Raw genomic sequence first — 20,377 nt, forward strand, 5'->3', positions numbered from 1 at the left:
AGAAAAAGGTAAAGATACAAATTATGAACAACAAATATGCATCTATGAACAAGTGAATCTAAGAATCAAGTGAATAAATAATCTGAGGAACAGAATGAACTGTTGATTATAATAGAATCAGGGACATAGAAAGGGAATGGACTGACTATTCTTGGGGGGGAAAGGGGTGTGGGAGATGCGGGAAGAGACTGGACAAAAATCGTGCACCTATGGATGAGGACAGTGGGTGGGGAGTGAGGGCGGAGGGTGGGGCGGGAACTGGGAGGAGGGGAGTTATGGGGGGGGGGGAAAGGAACAAATGTAATAATCTGAACAATAAAGATTTAATTAAAAAAAATAAAAAAATAAAAAAAAGAATGAAAACAATCAAAACTCACAAAGAGTGGAAAAGCGAGCGATGCTCTACTTTCTCCTCATTCCTGTTCCCTGAGTATTCTCATCCTTACCTACCTACTAATCCACGTCATTCACTTCCTTCAAATCCTAATTCAAGAATGATCCTCAAGAAATCTTCAGAAACTCGATCTACTCTGCTAACTTCCTTACTCCACATAACCTCAACAACACTTCCCTTTTCCCCATGTTTTGTAACTGTTTTCTAATTACGTCTACCTCTCAACTCACTCTGTTACAAGTAGGTTAAAAATTAAAGTCTTACATAAAAAGGACTTTATTTATTTTTAAAAATCAATATTGGCCCAGATTATCAGAAATCCATATTTATAGAGGCCAAATTAATTTGAACCAAGTGGAAATGTAAGTGGAAACTTTGTTCATACTATTTTCCTTTTCTCAGTACACTGTCATAACATCCCAGATTCACTACACAATTGTAGTAAATATTCAAAGTTATGAAATTACATCTATTTAAGTAAATTACAGTTATCAGTTGACCCTATATAGCTGACCTGATCCCAATGGACAGGTTTCTATCCAGCAAGACTACTTTCTCCTGGCCTACTAATCCATGTCTTTGGTAATAGTTAAAACCAAACACTATGATTATAGAATCATCTCTAGCCACTATCATTCTTATAGCTCAGGTTCACACCATCGAAAGGATGGGCTACCCTCTCTCAGCTAAGGTCCTCTGAAAATGCTGCTCCCTCAACATAGCACTTCACTTCTTCCTCTAACTCCTTAATTGTAACTGGCAAATATAACATCCTCAATCAGTGACACACAGTAGCCATTCTCCTTCCCCACCACTCCTTCCTCTGACCTATAGAATCCTATGAGCACCTCTACCACAGCAATTACCATACTGAATTTGTGTATTTCTATTTATCTGGTTTGTCCAGGAGACTGTAAAGCCCTCATAAAGAAGGGCTGTGCCCTGTCCACGGTGAACACTCAATAAAAATCTGTTGAATGATCAATGAAAGGAGATGGAATATGTATGCGTGTGTATGCACACACAAACATAGGCATATTTTTGTACTTTTAAAACAAATCATAATTGGACAACTGTAGTATTTACATATTTGCAACTGAATATGTACTGTATTTCTGGACACTAAAAAAATAATGATGATAACTGGTTATCATTTCTTACATAGTGCATTATCTTCCAACCTACATTTTGATTTAGAGAAATACATGGAAGACAAGAAAGTTGGCTAGCTACTAAAGTTACTTGTTAGAAATACAGCTTTACCTACAAAGAAACAAAGATTTCTTTTCTTATACTGAAAGCCACTTTTTAAAGTTTGGGCAGAATTTACCACATATTCAGTAAACATTTAAGAATTGTCAGGGCTTGTGCTAAGCCTTTGAGACCCAAAGTGACAAAATCATAGTCCCTGCATTCAAGTCGTTCAAAATCCAGTCCTAAAACACACATGCAACAAAGATACTACAATTTGATAATAGTTATAGAAGCCCTATCCTCTGCTATGAAAACCTTTTCTATACCACAACCCCTTTGGCAAGCCCATGATGTGAAATCCCTTCCAATTTATAAAATCAATAGTTTCTGTTGCAAAGTCAGGTCCTACTAAAATTCTTGTTTTAATTCTGTTTCAAGTTCACTATAAATGGAATAACAGCTCTTTAACAAACAGTTATATAGAATTGATTTATGTAAAGGCATTTGGGAAAAATAGACAAAATTTTCTCTGATTTTCCATGAATTTATATCTATGGGGACTTATTCTTTAGTTCACACAATAAATAATTAATGAGTGCCTGCTATGATTCAGGCACTATTCCAGGTGCCTAAACATGCGCGATGAACAAAAAAGACAAGACACCTGTTTTTATATAATTTTTATTCTAATTGTAGGATATAGGTGATAAATTAATAAGCGATAAATATGAGGTAGAGATAGGTGCCCAAAATTATAAGAGCATAATCTGGTAGGAAGTAACTGGAAGCTATAAGGTAGCACCTCTCTCTATTATTAATACCACTTACTGGAGTGTGTATGCTAGTCTACAAGTCGTTTCAAAAGAAAAGAAAAATAACCCAAACTAACAACACTGAGTAAGCCTTTTACAGACAGATGGCTAGTCTTTATATACATAGAGGGACTGAGTTAGTATATCAAATTCCTAATAAAAGATAAGTAACAGTGAGCATCAGATCCTTAAGCTGCTTCTACAATCACATTATTACTGTTCAAAAATGGTTGTAAGAGAAAATAAGAATGTCTAGACTATAACACAAAAGCTGCTTAACCTTAATAAGAAGTATCTAGGGACATGCTCCTTTAGTATTAATACTCTGGGTGACAGTTACAAAAGCTAATGTATACAGTGTTAGATTATTTTACAATATGGACAACAAATTCCCCTCCAACTGTAAGCATAACCTGAGATAGAAAAGTATTCCAAATATTTTTAAAAATCCAGGAAGATAAATCCCTGCAACAAACAGAAGCAAAGGGAAGATGGGAGAAAGAGCCAGACACTAATTAGGCAAATGATTTATGAAGAACGCGCTTACTTTTTAGAAAGGAGGTAGGGAAAATGGATATTTAGTTCTAGACAATGTAACTAGGGAAGGTGGCAGTGACAAGTTACAGCTAAAAAGTGCTGGAGTACTAATCCTTTCTCTGTTGCTTCAAAAGTAATGGCTAAGCACCCACAATTTTTGCTTAGATGCATAAAGCAAGTTGCAATGAGGACATAAGCACAAAAAGAAAGAAATCAGATATATGACCATTTGGGAAACAATAGTAAAGGAGAACTTCAGTTTAAACTGACTTTATCACCACAACATTTTTCCTGCACTGTCAGGAAATGAGCTATTCAGCAACAGTAACTGTTCCAAAGCATTCCTAGGTTTAACACCAAAGTGCTTTAGAGCTCTACAAAAAATGTCTAATATACATCCTCCATAATCACTCGTTACAAACAGTACTGAAGCCATCTATTTTCCTCATCTCTTCAGAGTATTTTTAACTGTATGTAGAATTAACAAAAAGGTACAACTATTAAACTGAAGAGAATATTTTAATAAACTAAAAGATACTTACAATATTTCATTGCAAAATATGCAAGAGATGCAACTGAGAAAATCATGAACATACATTTACAAATACAGACTCTAACAATAGAACACTAGACAGACACCATAAATCATATGCATAATTTATAGTCTTTTTGTCAAAATAATATATTTGCTGTAATCAATAATAAGCTAATGAATATATAGATTGCTATATATTATCTAGAAAGGTACAAATTATTTATTGATTTCCTTTTGCAATAATTTTTGAAGAAAACTTTTACAATGCAAAATAAAAATCCCATTCAAAAAATATTTTCATATACACAGGTTTAAAAATAACTAAATACTGCCCTGGCCAGTATGGCTCAGTTGATTGGGCATTGTCCCATGTACCAGGAGTTTGCTGGTTTGACTCCTGGTCAAGGGCACATGCCTAGGTTGTAGGCTCGATCCCAGGTAGAGGGCATGCAGAAGGCAGCCAATCGATGTTGTAGTCTCACATCAATGTTTCTCTCTCTCTCTCTTTCATCAATAAACTATTGTGTGTGTTTTTAAATAGCTAAATACATTTATACATAGGCCATCACAGATACACCTAAAAAAGGTGGGTCAGGGAACAGGTGTACAAATCAAAGGCTTGTATTCAGAGCAAGTTTTCCCTCCTCTCACTTTCCTCTTCCCCCTCTCAGTGTACAGAACAAACCAAGCTAGATTGCTAACTCAACTTCTCTCTTTTCACTTCAGAACTACAGTCCATAAACATTTATCTACTGTGATGATTAATTCTGTGAAAACTTGACTGGGCCAGGAGTGCCTAGACCAGTGATGGCAAACCTTTTGAGCTCAGCATGTCAGCATTTTGAAAAACCCTAACTTAACTCTGATGCCGTGTCACATAGAAATTTTTTGATATTTGCAACCATAGTAAAACAAAGACTATATTTTTGATATTTATTTTATATATTTAAATGCCATTTAACAAAGAAAAATCAACCAAAAAAATGAGTTCACGTGTCACCTCTGACACGCGTGTCATAGGTTCGCCATCACTGGCCTAGACTATGGTCGGACATTATTCTTGTGTGTCTGTGAGGGTGATTCTGATGACAGTGACATCTGAATTGGGAGACTGGTATGACAGATCACCCTCCCTGGTGGTGGGGGGACCAAGCCAATCCTTTGAAGACACCAATAGAACAAAAAGGCTGACTCTTCAGTGAGTAACAGGGCACTTCCTCCTGCCGACTGACTGCCTTAGGCTGGGCTGTGGGCTCTCCCTGCCCGCAGACTCAAGCTCAAGCTCTTCCTGGGTCTCACGTCTCCTGCACTTGAACTGGAAGTACACTAGCAGACTCCTGAGTCCCCAGCATGCTGACTGCAGACCTTGGGACTTGTCAGCCTCCATAACCACAGGAGCCATCCCTTATAATAAATCTCTTTTCATACATACCCATTCTATTGGTGGCTCTACTCCTCTGCAAAACCCTCGTACACTTACCTCCTTAATATATCAAACTCCTAATAAAATATCGAAAACATTTTAAAGTAATAATACATAATGCCAATGACAAAGCAAGATACACGGCTTGGTAAGAGTCTAATTTAAAACCCTCCCGAACCATCATTTCCTAGCATGCATCAAAACTTTAAACCTGTTTACAGTTCTCACCAGGTAATTTTATTACCTGATGAATATATACAAAGGACATAATCAGAACTATAATCAAAGATTTATGTGCTCAGGATATCGATGCAATACCATTGATGGCAGAGTCAGACAGACACAGCCATATGTCCAATAATAGGGGAATGATTGACCCAATTAAATCACTTTCAAAGGATGTGCTGTCATGCAGCTAATCCAAATGATATTTTCAAAAATCACTCAGCAACACTGGGAAATGATAACAGAATGTCAGTTTTTAAAAGATGGGGACATAATGGTGTCTAGCCATCTAGATTACAGAGGAAAGGCTAAAATTTTCACAATAATTATTTCTGAATGGGGAAATGGCAGGTCATTTTTTTTGTATTTTTCATATTTTCTATAATCAGAATGTTACCTTTAACATATATATTAGAAGTCTAAAAACATTGCCCAAAATTGTGTTTAAAGAAGACCCTATTAAGTGATAAATTAAGAATTTATCAATGGAAGCGGTTTTTAAAACAAATCTGTAAAAATTATAAGAGCTTTTTAGATGTTATAAAAGAATCTTGAACTTTAAAAATATATAAAGCTAGGGACATGTTATGGGCTGAAATGCACATGTTGAAGCCCTAACTCACCAAGTGACTGCATTTGGAGATACGGCATTTAAAGAGGTCCTGAAGGCTAAGTAGGGTGGTAAGGGTGGACTCCAATCCCTATGACTGTGTCCTTATAAGAGGAAAAGACATCAGAGAAGTGAACGCAGAGAGGAGGCCAGATGAGGACACAGCGAGAGGGTGGCTGATGGGAGCTGGAGAGAGAGGCTTGAGAAGAAAATAAATCCACCCACACCATGACCTTGGACTTCCAGCCTCCAGAACTGGAGAAAATACATTCTTGTTGTTTAAAGCACCCGTCTATGCTGTATTAGCCCTAAGGGACTAATATGAGACATAATACAGTGTCATACAATGTACTTGATAAATATTCTTGGTTTTATCATTTATCTTTACTGGGAAGAAGAAAACTAAGAAATAAACAATAAAAAAATTTACTTTGTACCAGTGTCATGGCTTTGAAGGGATAAAAAAAATATTTCCAAAATAAAATGTTATTAGCTAGCACTATTAAATAAGGAATAGGAGTGGGAATCGGAGTGCTATTAATAGACTTAAAAGCAGTTCTTTTTTTTTAATCTTTATTACTGAAAATATTATATATATATATATCTCCTCTTTCCCACATTGTCCTCTCCAATCAGAGAAAGATAAGTATCACATGATCTCACTTATATGTGGAATCTAATGAACAACATAAACTGATGAACAAAAAAAAGCAGTTTTTTAATGTTTACCTAAAAATGCTCCACGATGTAACTTAGCATAATACAATAGAAAACATTTTAAATAGTTTTCAGCTTGAATGACATGACATGTGCATGTAAGTAATCAGACCTCTAGGAAAACCTGTTAATGTAACAATCTTTCAAATTCCAACTACAGAGATTGGAGAAGAAAAAACGGAAAACTTTTACACAGGTATCCAAGGAGAAACTGATCACACACCAAAACAAGATATGCTGATAAATATAAAAACTGATACACAAAAGTAGAAAATAAAGCAGAATCAAATGTCATTAAAAAACTTGAACTAGAGGTCAGAAATAAAGCAGGAGAGTGGCTCATGGATTTGGGCGAAGCTAGCAACTTGTCGATTGTAAACACATGCTTCAAACAAGTGACCAAGCAACTGTCCACATGGACATCACCAGGCGGCCAATGCAGAAATCCGACAGGCTGTGTGCCTGGAAGCAGGGGACGGAGAAGCTGTGCTCGCTCTGCAAATGAGAGCAGGAGCAAGTTGTGTACTGACCATGAACTGTTAGCATCAAACATTAGAGTCAAGCAGAAGAGCAGCACAAAGGAATCGTAGTGCCAAAATATAACGTTAACATTCCTGATGGCTCTAAAGCCCACATAAAAGCAGGTTGCACTGTGAAACTTAACTGACCAAGAACCAGAGGAACTGAAACCAGAAATATTATGGAGGAAGAATGCAAAAAAATAAAAATAAATATCCAGAAGTAAAAAGGAAAGACAAATTGAGATGGATGACAGAAGAAACACTAAAAATTGTTAGACGCAAGACCAGAGGCAAAAGTAAAAGGTGACAAAGCCAAGGTTAGAATCCTGAACTCCTGAACTCACTTTTTAAACAATGATCACGTAGAAATAAAGAGAGTCATTACAATGTCAATATAAGGAGAGAGAAGAGAACAATGACAATGGAAAAGCAGAAATTGCTACCAGAAGATTCAAGAACTGCAAGCAGACAAAGAAGCACATTATCTGACCAGGAGAAAGTGAAGGGAAGGTGGAAACAATATGCTGAAAATCTATACAGAACAAAGGGATGGCGGGCACCTTGGAAGAAGAGTCCTAGGAGGATGAACCTGTAATTCTAGAAAGTGAAGTGAAAGCTGCCTTCACAGTACCGGGAAGAAATAAACCACCAGGGGTGGCTGGGAAACCAAGAGAATTATTTCAAGCCACAGACATGGAATCTGTCAGTTATACTCTGAACAAGGATATGTCAACAAATATGGAAAACAAAACAATGACTTAAAGACTGAGGACACGACATTGTGGACATCACTCATTCGCAGGACGGCAGGAATCAGAGCTGACTCAGCTGCACGCACACACACGTACATTTGTATATTACACGGACATATGCATTCTCCCAGAAATATAACTCAGAGAGAAACTGCCATCTTATCCCAGCTGCTGCCTGTATATCCACAGAGGAGAAGACTCTTCATTTAAGCATCAGTTTACACCTGGCCCTGCTGTTCTAACCTTCCCCTTGGAATTAACTTAACTCTCCCAATCTTTTGTTTAGTATCTATCACATTAGTACATGAGTTCCTTTTTACCTAAAAGAAACTATAGACATGCTTATCTTTTAGAACTGTCAACTACATTTCAGGGGCATACTGAAAATCAGACCTTTTAGTTTCAAACCAAAGTAAAATTCCAGTTACTGCTCTGGTTTTTCAAAATTACCTTGTCTGGATCCATCTTTCCTCTGATAAATTCTTGCTTCCAGAACTGCAGTGCCTGCTCCAGCGTTAAGCCAATGCCCTTCAGGAAGAGGCCATACTGCATGCGGCCCCCGTGGCGGAGATGGTGAGTGTCCCGCAAAGCTTTGTGTAACTGACGCATGCACGGTGGGAAGGATTTGATACAAAGCTACAAGAGAAAAAGAGTTTTCGGTTATATGAAAGACTTACCAAGTCACTCACAATATTTGTTGCAAACGCAATCTAGCAAATTCAGTCTAATTGGTGTAAAAACAAAAATGATAAGGATTACTATCTTACTGAGATTACAGATGAACTTTCTTATGAATATTTTATATTGATTACATGTTGAAATTATAAATACTCTGCTTGGGGGCTAAATAAAATATATTACAAAAATGTATTTCATCTATTTATTTAAAAATTTTAAATTAATGTTTTTCATTTGAGAAACTATAGATTCACAAGCAGTTGTAAGAAATAATACAAAGAGATATCAGATGACTAGTTTTCCCCAGAGGTAATAGCTTGCAAAACTATAGTATATTATCTCATCCAAGATGCTGACATTTTAATAATCCACCAGTCTTAGATTTCCTCAGTTGCGCTTATGTGCCCATTTCTATATTTATGTAGCTTTACGTAATTTTATCACATGCAGGTTCCTGCATCCACCATCACAGTCAAGATGCAAACAGTTCTATCACCACAAGGATCCTTTGTACTTCCCTTTTATAACCACCCCACCTACCTTCTGCACCCTTCCCAGCCCCTCACCCTGGGCAACTATGAATCTGTTCTCTAGCCCTATGATTTTGTCATTTCAGCTACGTTATGTAAACAGAATCAGATAGTATGTAATGTTTTGGGATTAGGTTTTTTTTAATTCAGCATAATTCCCACAAAATTCATCTTAATTGCTGCAAATATCAGTAGCTTGTTCCTTTTTTATTGCTGAATAATATTCCACGGTATGGATGAACCACAATTTGTTTAACCTTTCACTTGCTGAAGGACACTTGGGCTATTTCATACTGTTTAGAGCTATTTCAAATAAAATGAATGTACAGGTTTTTGTGTGAACATAAGATTTCATTTCCCTGGGATAAATGTTCAAAAGTACAGTGGCTGAATCACAGATGAACTTTTAAAATAACCCAAATACAAAGTAGCACACAAAAATAAGAGAAATGGTTCTCAAAAGAAATCCTAAAATAAAAAAAATAAAAAGTGTTAAAGAAATCAACAGTTTAAAGAAGAAAATTATAGGTCTTTCTTTTGGTGTCAAACATAAACTATAACTATCATTGCCCACTTTCAATTCAACTTTTTCGTTTATGGTCTTAACTGCATTCTCTCTGACTTCCTCAAATAGCCTCCTCTCAAGACAAATTCTCACCCCCTCATGTATTCCTTGGCAAGCTCAACTTTACCTGTAAACAGGAGCAGGTCTCACTTTGCTTGAGGTTGCTGCTCCCTCTAGTGGCCACCAGTTTCTTTGTCCTTTCATAATAACAACTGAATTTTCCATCCCTAGTTCAGTCACGTGTCTATCCTCCCTTGGCAGCACTACTGTGTTCCTTCATACTATTACAAAATTACTTTTCTTAACTATTGTTCTAGTTCAATGAATATTCAACATCCTTAGTTCAAATATGCAAGATTCCCTCAATGTCTATAATGAACCACTTTTCAATTATATGTCACAAAACAAACATCTATTGAATGTTTTAGGTAACAAGAAGGTGAATAAAACATAAATCTCCCTGTAATTCAATTAAAAAAAGAAACAGACACTATTACATTCAATGTTATATATGTTAAACTCATATAATACATTACATAATAAGGACTCCAACAAGGGCATAAAACAAGTGCCATGGAAGCACTGTGACAGGGAGGGGTAAGAAGGCCCAGTCTGATACCATACCATCACGAACACTTTGCTCCAGCTAGCTGGGTTATCCCATGATCACAAGTTATGTTTTGTACCGTCTCACTTTTCTCACTCCACCAACCCTGTCTGGTATAGTCTTGGCACTCCCCATGATCTCTAGCCAAAACCAAGCCCTGTGGCAAGACCCAGTACAACTTCAACAGCTTGTGGCACAATTCCTTGATTACTTATTTAATCACCAAATATCTATTGAATACTACTGTGTGTACAGTCCTGGGCAACCAGCAATGAACCAAACACCCTATTGTTAAAGAAGCTATAGTCTCATGGGAGGAGATAGTCAATAACAGACATAAATTTAAAAAAAATATATATCTGATTCCAAAAGCACTGGAAATAAAGTAGAATAATAGGGTCAAATATAAATGGGAGAGGATTTCAACTTGAGTGGCCAGAGAAGCCCCTCCGAGGAGATGGCCTTGCAGCTAAGACGTACAGCGTAAGTAGGATTCCAGTCCAAGAAAGATCCAAGAATACTGTTCCAGTGAAGGACACACAAGCAAAGGTCCTGGTAAGGAATGATCTTGGTTGCTCAAGAACAAGCAAAGAGGTCCCTATGGCCAGAGCACAGTGAGTGAGCCAGAATGGAGACGACGAAATTGAAATGATAAGTACATACGGCTTTACAGGCCATAATCATGAGTTTGGATTGTAGTCTAAAGGTGGTGAAACCCAACAGGGGGTTGCGACCAGAAGACTGACATGACCTGATAAACAAAGAGAACTCTGGCTGTTATGTAGTGAACAGACTGTACAGAGGCAGGAAGGATGTTTAAGAGATTTTGGCAGTAATCCAAAAATGGAAATGGAAAAGCTGAGGTCATCTAGGTTGGGCCAAAGTGGCACAGAGAAATGATTGTGGATATTAAGCAGACAAGGGTACGGGGTGGATTATCAATATGGGTGTTGTGGAGGCCAAGAACAATAAGTAACAAGGTGGTACAATAGGATCACAGGGCTTGAAAGGAGTTGGAGTTCTGACAACGGAGGCAGAGAAACAGTTTGGAAGTGGTGATGTGGACCAAGGAAGACACATCCCATAACCTAACGTAGGGTGTGGGGAGAAAAAAGCAGCTTCTACTTGAAAGAGGCTAGAGGGGAAACGGTGTCATCGAGGGAGCCAGACTTCAGTTAGAAATCTAAAGGAAACATTTAGAAAAGACATGGAGAACATTGAGGGCTGTGCTAATGACGTGAGTTAGGAAGAGATCCAGATAAGGGTGTATCTATCACCCAGCACAGGATCTGTCACAGACCCACAGGCAGAAATGACCATCACAGCACTTAATGTAATTTATCATGACAATGCTTACTTATTATTTACTACTAGAGGCCCGGTGCATGAAATTTATGCACGGATAGGGTCCCTAGGCCTGGCTGGCGATCAGGGCCAATTGGAGCCTTCTGGCTGCCGGCCCGGGCCCCTCCTTTCCCAGCTGCCGGCTGCCAGCAGGGGTCTTCCCTCGTTCCATGCCACCCCCGGTGGTCAGTGCATATCATAGCAAGTGGTCGAACTCCCAGTAGGTCGAACTCCCAGTCGGTCAAACTCCCAAGGGGACAATTTGCATATTGGCCTTTTATTATATGTTGTCTACTTCCCTCAAGTAAGGTCAATGAAGAAATAGGTTATTCTTGTTTTGTTCACCTCTGTATCCATATCACAGTGGCTGGTATCTAACTGATGGGCTCAATATATACTCACTAAGTGAATTAATGACTATATTTCTGTATCTTCCTACAGTATCCAACCAATTTCACATTTGTTTGAATGAATATGATAGAATTAGAAATAGAATTAACTTCTAACCATTCTCGGAACATAAACACAATCATTAGGCAGGAGAAAGTGTTAGAGATTTCAAATCAACTATATAAGGTGGGAAATCCTATTGTTATGTCTAGACATATTAACCACCAGTGTTGATCGTAATTTATGGCTGGTTTATTTTCCATTTTTTTGGATAAAGTGGAAAATCAATTATGTGTTAAAGAGAAATCCTACAGACTACAGTAAAGTATGCTACTCTTTCATTCTACAATGGAACCACAAAGTGGAGTTGTAATGAGCTGGCCAGTAATCTAGTGGCAACCCAAGGATGGGAGCCTATACCTAGTGTTATAAAAAAAATTTCATCCTCCCAAAATTCATGGTAAAGTCTTCACCCCCAGTACCTCAGAACGTGACTGTATTTGGATATGGGGCCTTTGAAAAGGTAAAGTTAAATGAGATCATGGGGGTGGGCCCCTGGTCCAATTCCTAAGAAGAGGAAGAGACAGCAGGGATGGGTGCACAGTGGAAAGACTACGTGGGAACACAGTGAGAAGAACCCCGCAAGAAATCAAATGTGCTAACACCTTGATCTTGGAATTCTAGCCTCCAAAACTAGGAGAAAATAAATTTCTGTTGTTTAAAGCACCCAGTCTGTGTTATTTTGTTACAGAAACCTAGCAAACAGATACATTTAGCATTTTCCATTTCTTCTTTTCTAAATGCACATGTTATTTAAATATAAATACATGAACACCACTTAGCTATAAAAGAATTCCCCATTAAAAGAATGAATTAAATCCTGTTTTCATCAGAATACAAATAATTTTCTGATTAATTTTCATATTTTTTATGATTTTTAAAAAATTTTTTATAGCAAATAGGATTTCTTTTCAAATGATTGGCAGACAAAGGAATAATAATGTCTCCCAATATTCCGACCCCAAAATCATCTTTGGTTGAAGAAAACCTGTGCTTCCTCCACTGACAAAAATCTAAATTTAAAAGGATGTGATGCTTACCGAGTCAATCTGATCCAAAGAAATCTTCCCAGCACTGCCCAGTGTACTGTAATCTTGACCAGTGTAGGAATGACTAAGGAGAAAAAGAAAAATTATTAAGATAAGACTTGTAAGACATTTTAGATCACATCAAAGGGAATTTTTTATGCAGATGTTAAGTCAGAATGAGAAAACATTTTATACATAAATCTTAGCAGAAACATAGCTAAGTGTTTTAAAGGCATTTAGTAGAATCCAGTTAAGTAGTAACTTCCCTAAAACAGTGCAAAACTATAGTGACAGTCTGGCTCTCCCTTATGTCTAGTCTAGCATGCCACTTCCATTCTTAGAAGCATAATGCAAATTGTTAAAGTTCAAACCTCGACTGCTGGTCCTTAATTAACAGCAGTCAGCACAGCAAAGGAGAAACTGGAGCTTAATCAGGACTATACACCAGTGGTAAGTCCCTCAGCCAGTTCCTTAGACACTCTGTATCCCTGGTTCCTTTCTGTCGAATGGAGATAATAATGCCTGCTTTGCAGTGTTGACAGGAGGTCTGAATCGAAATAACTTTCCATCAAGTACCACATAGGGAATATCGTCAGTAACACTGCAGTAATTATGTATGGTGTCAGATGGGTACTAGACTTATCGGGGTGATCGCTTCATGAGGTATGTAAATGTCTAATCACTATGTGTATAACAGTATTGTTATGTCAACTATAATTGAAAAATTTAAAAAATTATGTAAAAAGACATGACATATAGTAATCACTGTTTACTAAAATAGATAACATCTATATGGCATTTTAGATATGCAGAGTAGTTATCTATATCCTGTAAATAACATCCTCACAGCCCTGACAGGGCATTTTTATTTTACATTGGACAAATGAGGAAACAAGCTCAGAGGAGTCGGAAACTTGTTAGATCAGAAAGCAAGCCCACAGGGCAGTAAGGAACTCAAACCTTTTGACTCCCGATTCCCTACCTCTTCACATACAATAACACATTTCCCTGTAATATTATTCATACATTAGGATTTTTAACTTGGTATGTATATACTTTTATAATTTTTTATGTCCTTACATAGCACCACACCCATGCCTAATTCCATAAACAGTGACTCGGATGCAGACATTCAGACACTGACACAGTGAAAACCAGCTGCTGGCTTACATAGAAAACCACAAACAGACCATGATCTATGCAGACTCCACAACTAAGGGGAAACCTGGAATAAAGCATCATTGTGTCCTCCACATTCTACCAGGTCAGTAAAGATTCTTGCTGCTGAACAGTATCAATATACACACTCAAGAGGGTCTGTAGAAAGGCTGCTGTCCCTACAATCAATCAATTGTACTGACTAAACAATGGGAATGAATGATGAAGCAAAACTACAGTACTGCTGGCTAGGAGACTATTAGGAGTGTAGATTCCCCTCCCTATCGTCCCTCCACGGGCTAAGAATGGCCTGAAAATGGCAGAGAGCAAGATGAGTGGAATGCCAAGGAGTGATACAGAATGATCCCTTACCTGAAACACATCTTCCTGCCTCTGGTATATTTCTCCCTTAAGTAACAAGTTTCTGATAATGTATCATTAAATTATAACCATTCCTTTCATCACAGTGGTTCCGTGGCATATAAAACTCATGCTTAGTTAAACCAACAGCTGCCATTTAACTTATTAAATTTATTGGGGTGACATTGGTCAACATGAACATATAGGTTTCAGGTGTGGGTTTCTATTTTACAAGATCTATATATTGCACTGTGTGCCCACCACCCAATGTCAAATCTCCTGTCATGATCTATTAGAACCCCCTTTAGTATAGAGCAAAACCAGACAATTGTGTCAATGAAATCCCAAAAATAAAAATGTGCTTCAGTTTCCAATATATCTTACAGTGGAGCAAAGAGGCAACATGGCCAATGGAAACAGCAATGGGCTCGGTGTCCGAAGACCTTCCCTGGTTTTTGTTTTCTAAGTCACTAGCTGGCAAGCGGGGGTGAGTCTCTTGACCGTCCTGATTTGCATTAACCTCATCTGTAAAATGGCATTAATAATGCCAGGCATGCCCACTGCCAGGAATGCTGGTAATCAAGTGAAATAATATATTCAAAGTACTAATTAAAATCAGTGAATCATATTCCAGTACACGAAGCCATGGCAGCCTTGACCAATGAGTACAGAGAAAACAGGCTGGAAGGAGGAGGGGGGAGCACAATCCTGCAGAGGAGCCCCCACCCAGTTGGGAGGTACAGGGCCACTCCAATGACCCATATGACCTTCAGCCTCATAGTCTATAAAGTGAGTGTAATCCTCTAACAGGACTGTTCAGATCAACTGATTAAGAAATACCTAAGTCCTCTAAAAATGGTAAAGCGATGTATGAACATGACTATAGTTATTGAGTAAATAGTGCCAGTGGTTAGCACAAGGAAGCTTCTCTCAGCCCAGATTAATGTAGTATACTAATTACAAAGCGGAGATACATAAAAAGGACCCACACATTTGCCTGAATGGTAGTGTAAATCCTATTCCCCCATACTTCGATAGAATAGGCAAAAGGGCTAAATTCCAAGGGGAAAAAGTAAAAAAGAAACAGAATGGTAGCAATGATTAGTGCAAAGACTTTAATGGACATAAATAACTACCGAGAGGATAGACATAGACATCATATTTCTAAAATTATTATTAATAGACAGGAAAATGGCCATCAGCCAAACCAGTGAGGACAAGCATGGAGCCCATGGGAGGGAAAATGACAGAAATGAAGATGTTAAGCTTCAGAATTAGGAAATAGACTTCTCCTCTACTTATGACCAGAAGGGATAACTTATGTTTTGGTCAGAAGAGTTGGTACGTCACAGCTATTTCATACATCTTTGAACTAGTTATGGAGAGATGAGGCTTAGGTGGGGGGGAATTTTTGGATATAACATACAAAGACAGGTCATGGGAAACATTGTATCTAATACTAAAGAACCATGAAAAGACTTTTCAGGTGAGAAGTCACATAATCAAGTTTACATTTGAGAAAGCAAGCAGAATGGAGGAACTACTGGAAAGGGCAATAGAAAATCAGTTGGCAGAATACCGCAATACTCCAGACAAGAGAAGGTGAGATCCTAAATAAAGTAGTGCCCACAGATGAAGAAAGAAAGGCAATCAAGGTGGGGGTAGGTGGGAGGAAGGAACAAGTAATGCTGCTAAAAAAGAATAAAAATCCTTAAGAACAATTCACATTAGCTCACGAAACTGGATCTTTGGCTTTTACTTAGAGGTGCCAAGAGATGTTACTAAATGAGACTCCTAACAGGTACCCAGGGGCGAGGCACTTCCTACCACAAGCAGAGCTCAGTGTCGGCTTTACATCACACTGCTCCGGCATGAATGAAGCTGCTACATCAATGAACTGTCAAAATACAGTCTTATTTTCATGATTTAAAAAAAAATCAATTTTATGAATGAGCATTTCTTATATTGGGGAAACACAGAAATAGTAATTTTTAACAGCAAAATCATTTCTACTAGGTTCAAGAGATAGAGAGATAGATACAAATATAGATATATATATAAACACATATAAACAGCAGAAAATACTGTTTTCTGTCCATTTCAAATAATGTTATTTTGAGAAACATCCATTGTCACTTATGTACAGTTTTTAAAAAAGAGAGATTCAGGAGGTATAAGTTTTCCTGCCTCTAACCTTTCAGAAAAGAATAAATTCAGATGTATCACAAGTTCTATTTTTTCAGTACAGCAGACCAACATATTTTAATGGGCCACAAAAATCCAATGATGTCATTAATCACTATTTTGCCAAATATACAGAGGAATAATCAGAGAAGCCTAAAAAAATCAAGATATGAATTTAATTCTTAGTTTAGCCACTAATTAGCCATAAGTAAAAAAAAAAAAAAAAAAAAAAAAAGTCAAACTATGCATCAGTCTGTTCATCTATAAATACAGTGGTAAAGGACTGCAGTGATATATGCATAACTCTCTATGCATAATTTGTCTTTTATTTGCCAAATAATCAGGTGAAAGGCACCAAAGGTGAGTGTTACAAAGAGTTTTCTCAAGTTACCAAAAAGCCAGAAAAGTAGTGAAAATAAAGATGTGTTCAGTGAATAGTCAATTACATTAGGATTCTCTCTGAAGAGACTAGGCTGTAATTATTATAATGTACTTTTGCTAAAAGGTAATAATTATTACACTGTACCAGTAAAATTAACACCTTCACTACCCAAACAATGCTGTAAATGCATAAAACCCAGGATAAAAGTCATCAGATTGTCAGACTCTCTATAACAGACTTTTCCCCAGTTGCTGTCCTTATCTGGATATAACAGATACTAATTACCAAGAAAACAACAAAACCAACCAGAATGTATTCAGGCGTCCCTGTTTGACTCCTGAATCGCTCAGCATGCAATCATTAATCACCTCTGTAACCCAGGAAGTGTCACAGAGCAGTGAAGAATCCAGAGATGATGCAGAAGTACCTGTGATGAGTGCCACCACATGTTCAAATGTCCCCGAGCCCAGAGAATAAGGTCGCTGCTAAAAGAAGGGTGGGGGGAGGGCAGAGCAATGTGCAGCATTAGGTTCTTAAACAGTGAAATGGCACTGAATAGAGAGTTACAAGCTTTAGAAAGCTACAGGCTACAGGATTCTAGACTGTTATTAGAATGCTTTGGAATGACTGACACCAGAGACTAGACTGAATAGAGAAGCCTGTTTAGCCAGAAAGGAGAGGTGACTTGGGGGACGAGCAGGGAAGGCTGAAATAAGATGACAATCAGTGAGAACGAAAGGCTGGGAGTAAAGTGGAAAAGCAGGAGATTACAGTCAGAAAATGATTTGAATTTGAAGGCTTGGAAGTAGGATGTGATGATCACATAAAAGTCAAAGGCCTGCTTGTTTTAGTATTTTTATCATTGCAGTTTAACAATTTCATAGGCATTAAACGTTCTTAAATTTTGACCAGGTTCATAAAAGTAAGTGGTTTGAGTTTATTAAGGTTGTTGTAGGGGTGTAAACATAAGCCTGTGATAAGGAGATGGCGTTTTGGAATAATAAAAAAAGACGATTTTTCTCAGAATCTGAAGAGTTAGCACATATCAGATAGGCAGAAAGAGAGAAGTAAAACCAAGGAAATTTCTAAAGCACAGTGTATAGATGAAGAAGTTGGGATAGATGGCATAAAAAACCAAACCACAAAAACAAGCAGCGGCAATGGGGAAACTCTGAAATTGGATAGGTAGGTCCTGAAAGCCAGATTTGTATACAAAACAAAACACAGTAAGATAAAAAGCAAACTTTAAATCCTATCTCCTTTTGCAAAAACTAGTGCTAAGCTGCCATTTTAATAAAAATTTGAGGTTTTGTCAAGTTTAAAGCCTTTAAAGACATAAATGTATGCATAATAGCAGTCTCTAAGAAAACAGAACTGTGCAGTTGTGGATAACGAACCCTTTGCTGACACTGACGTAATTCAGTCTTTGTCCTTGATTATGTTTTTGTTTGGAGGAACTGGTCCTAAGTTATCTAACCTACGCTGAGAGAGCTAAGAATACACAGAACATATAAAAGCATCTTCTTACTGCAGCATTTGTTCAATAAACTTACATGCAACTTAATTAAAACTCAGCCACATCTGAGGAACTTTTTCCTCCCAGATTATCTTGCTCATTAAACAGTAAGAGGTAAGCACAACTAGGTTTCAAATACAGCAAAATAAATAAATAAATAACAGTAAACAGAAAATGATAAGGCTGACAGCTTCAATATAGTATTAAAAACCAAAAGGAAAAGAAGACTTTCAAAATATCCATAACATATTTATGTAGTCAAATTAAAACGATCCTATTTGAAATCCAATCAAATCAATCCAAAGGGGTGAAGAGGTTGAGGGATAACTGAGACAGGAAAGTGTGATTCATCACAGGCCCAAGGAACCAGAATTTTCCCCAAACGTTACAACACAAACATGTAATTTACAGAATAAAAACACAATGACCATTTGAACAGGTAAATCTGAAACAGATATATCTGCACACGTCTGATCTGTGAATCACAAGGCAGAGCTACTCCTGGTCTTTGCAGAAAGGACGGAAATTTAAGTCCTGTTTAATGCACCACAATATCAATAGGAGCACTTAGGTACTCGGCAGGGAATTGTTTTTGAGCAACTGAGAATTCAAAACAAAGGGAAGAAATCATGAGAAGGTGGATTTGTGGGTCTCACAGCAAGATTAGCTGGTTAAGAAAAAATAATAACCTTTTCATGCTGTGGCACTGATCCTCAGCAGATGGATCATCACACCTGGGCTGGAGAGTGGTAGCCCGAGCTCCACTACAGAAACATAAAAGCCACAGGGTGTAACTGAGAAATGAGAGGGCACGGGTCAGCATTTCAAGGGTGATTACTTCCCCAATCATCTCCTTTTCTGACCACTGAGGAAAATGTGAGGAAATAAGCAAGGAGCACAGGGATAATTGCAACAGTTTAGGAGTCAGCGGTAACTGTTCTTCATTTGCATAATTTTTTTCCAAGTCCAAGTAACCCAAGGCAATCCTGGAGGCAAGGCAGAATAAGGGAGTCAGAAAGTGATTGAGAGCACAGGTTTCGGAATCCCCTGGTCAGGGGTTGGCACACTCACTGTGTGACTTTGCAGAAACCTCTAAATCTTTTCCAGTGTGCTCACTGGCAAACAGGGAGTAGAACCTCCCTCAAAGGGTTGTCTCCAGGACCAAAGCAGATGTCCGTAAAAGAGTATTTTTTCACTCAAATTGCAATCATCATCATCACCTAAGCCTAAATTTATTGCACTTAAAGGTTTGGTTGTTTTTCTTTATTCTTAACATTTACCAGTTTCTTTCCTTGAATATTATGGGAGAAATGTATTTCTGTCCTACCTACTTTATACTATCACATAAAATATTTAATCTTGAAGTTGGAGGATTTAGGTGTCCCTGAATAACCTGATGACCAGAAAGGTTTTATCCACATTTACACTCTCAGGAAGTTTCCAAAGTACAAACATTCAACATCAAATATTTCAGTCTCAATTTCCATCTCCATTTCAATGGAAGCCCATTTTGTAGAGCTGCGCTGTCCAATACAGCAGCCACTAGCCAAATGTGACCACTGAGCACCTGAAACATAGCTTAGTCTGAATTCAGATATTCAATAAATGTAAAGCATGCACTAGATTTCCAAGACTTAGGATGAAAAAAAAACACGTAAAACAATTCGTTAATGATTTTTTCATATCAATTACATCTTAAAATGACCTTTTGGAAAGAAGTTAAATAAGATTAAAATTAATTGACTTAAATAATTTAAAATTACATGTGTGGCCCACATTTGTGGTTCTCATTATGTTTCTACCAAACAGCACTGCTGTAAAGTGAAGAGGACATAATGACACATGATTCTCAAGG

The 20,377-nt window shown here is 37.6% G+C and overlaps 1 protein-coding gene across 2 annotated transcripts in view; it reads right to left on the bottom strand.

Annotated features, from left to right (window-relative positions):
• Nucleotides 1-20,377, bottom strand: part of PRIM2 (DNA primase subunit 2) — a 282,575-nt gene that overhangs the window by 88,296 nt on the left and 173,902 nt on the right. For both annotated transcript variants that reach the window (XM_059701297.1, XM_059701298.1), the window contains exons 9-10: nucleotides 12,935-13,007; nucleotides 8,171-8,356 (exon numbers count right to left, since the gene is read on the bottom strand). In XM_059701297.1, coding sequence (XP_059557280.1) covers nucleotides 8,171-8,356; nucleotides 12,935-13,007 — 259 coding nt within the window. The remainder of the gene's footprint in view (nucleotides 1-8,170; nucleotides 8,357-12,934; nucleotides 13,008-20,377) is intronic.

Source organism: Myotis daubentonii, chromosome 6, assembly GCF_963259705.1.
Source record: "Myotis daubentonii chromosome 6, mMyoDau2.1, whole genome shotgun sequence".
In the NCBI taxonomy this organism is placed as follows: domain Eukaryota; kingdom Metazoa; phylum Chordata; class Mammalia; order Chiroptera; family Vespertilionidae; genus Myotis; species Myotis daubentonii.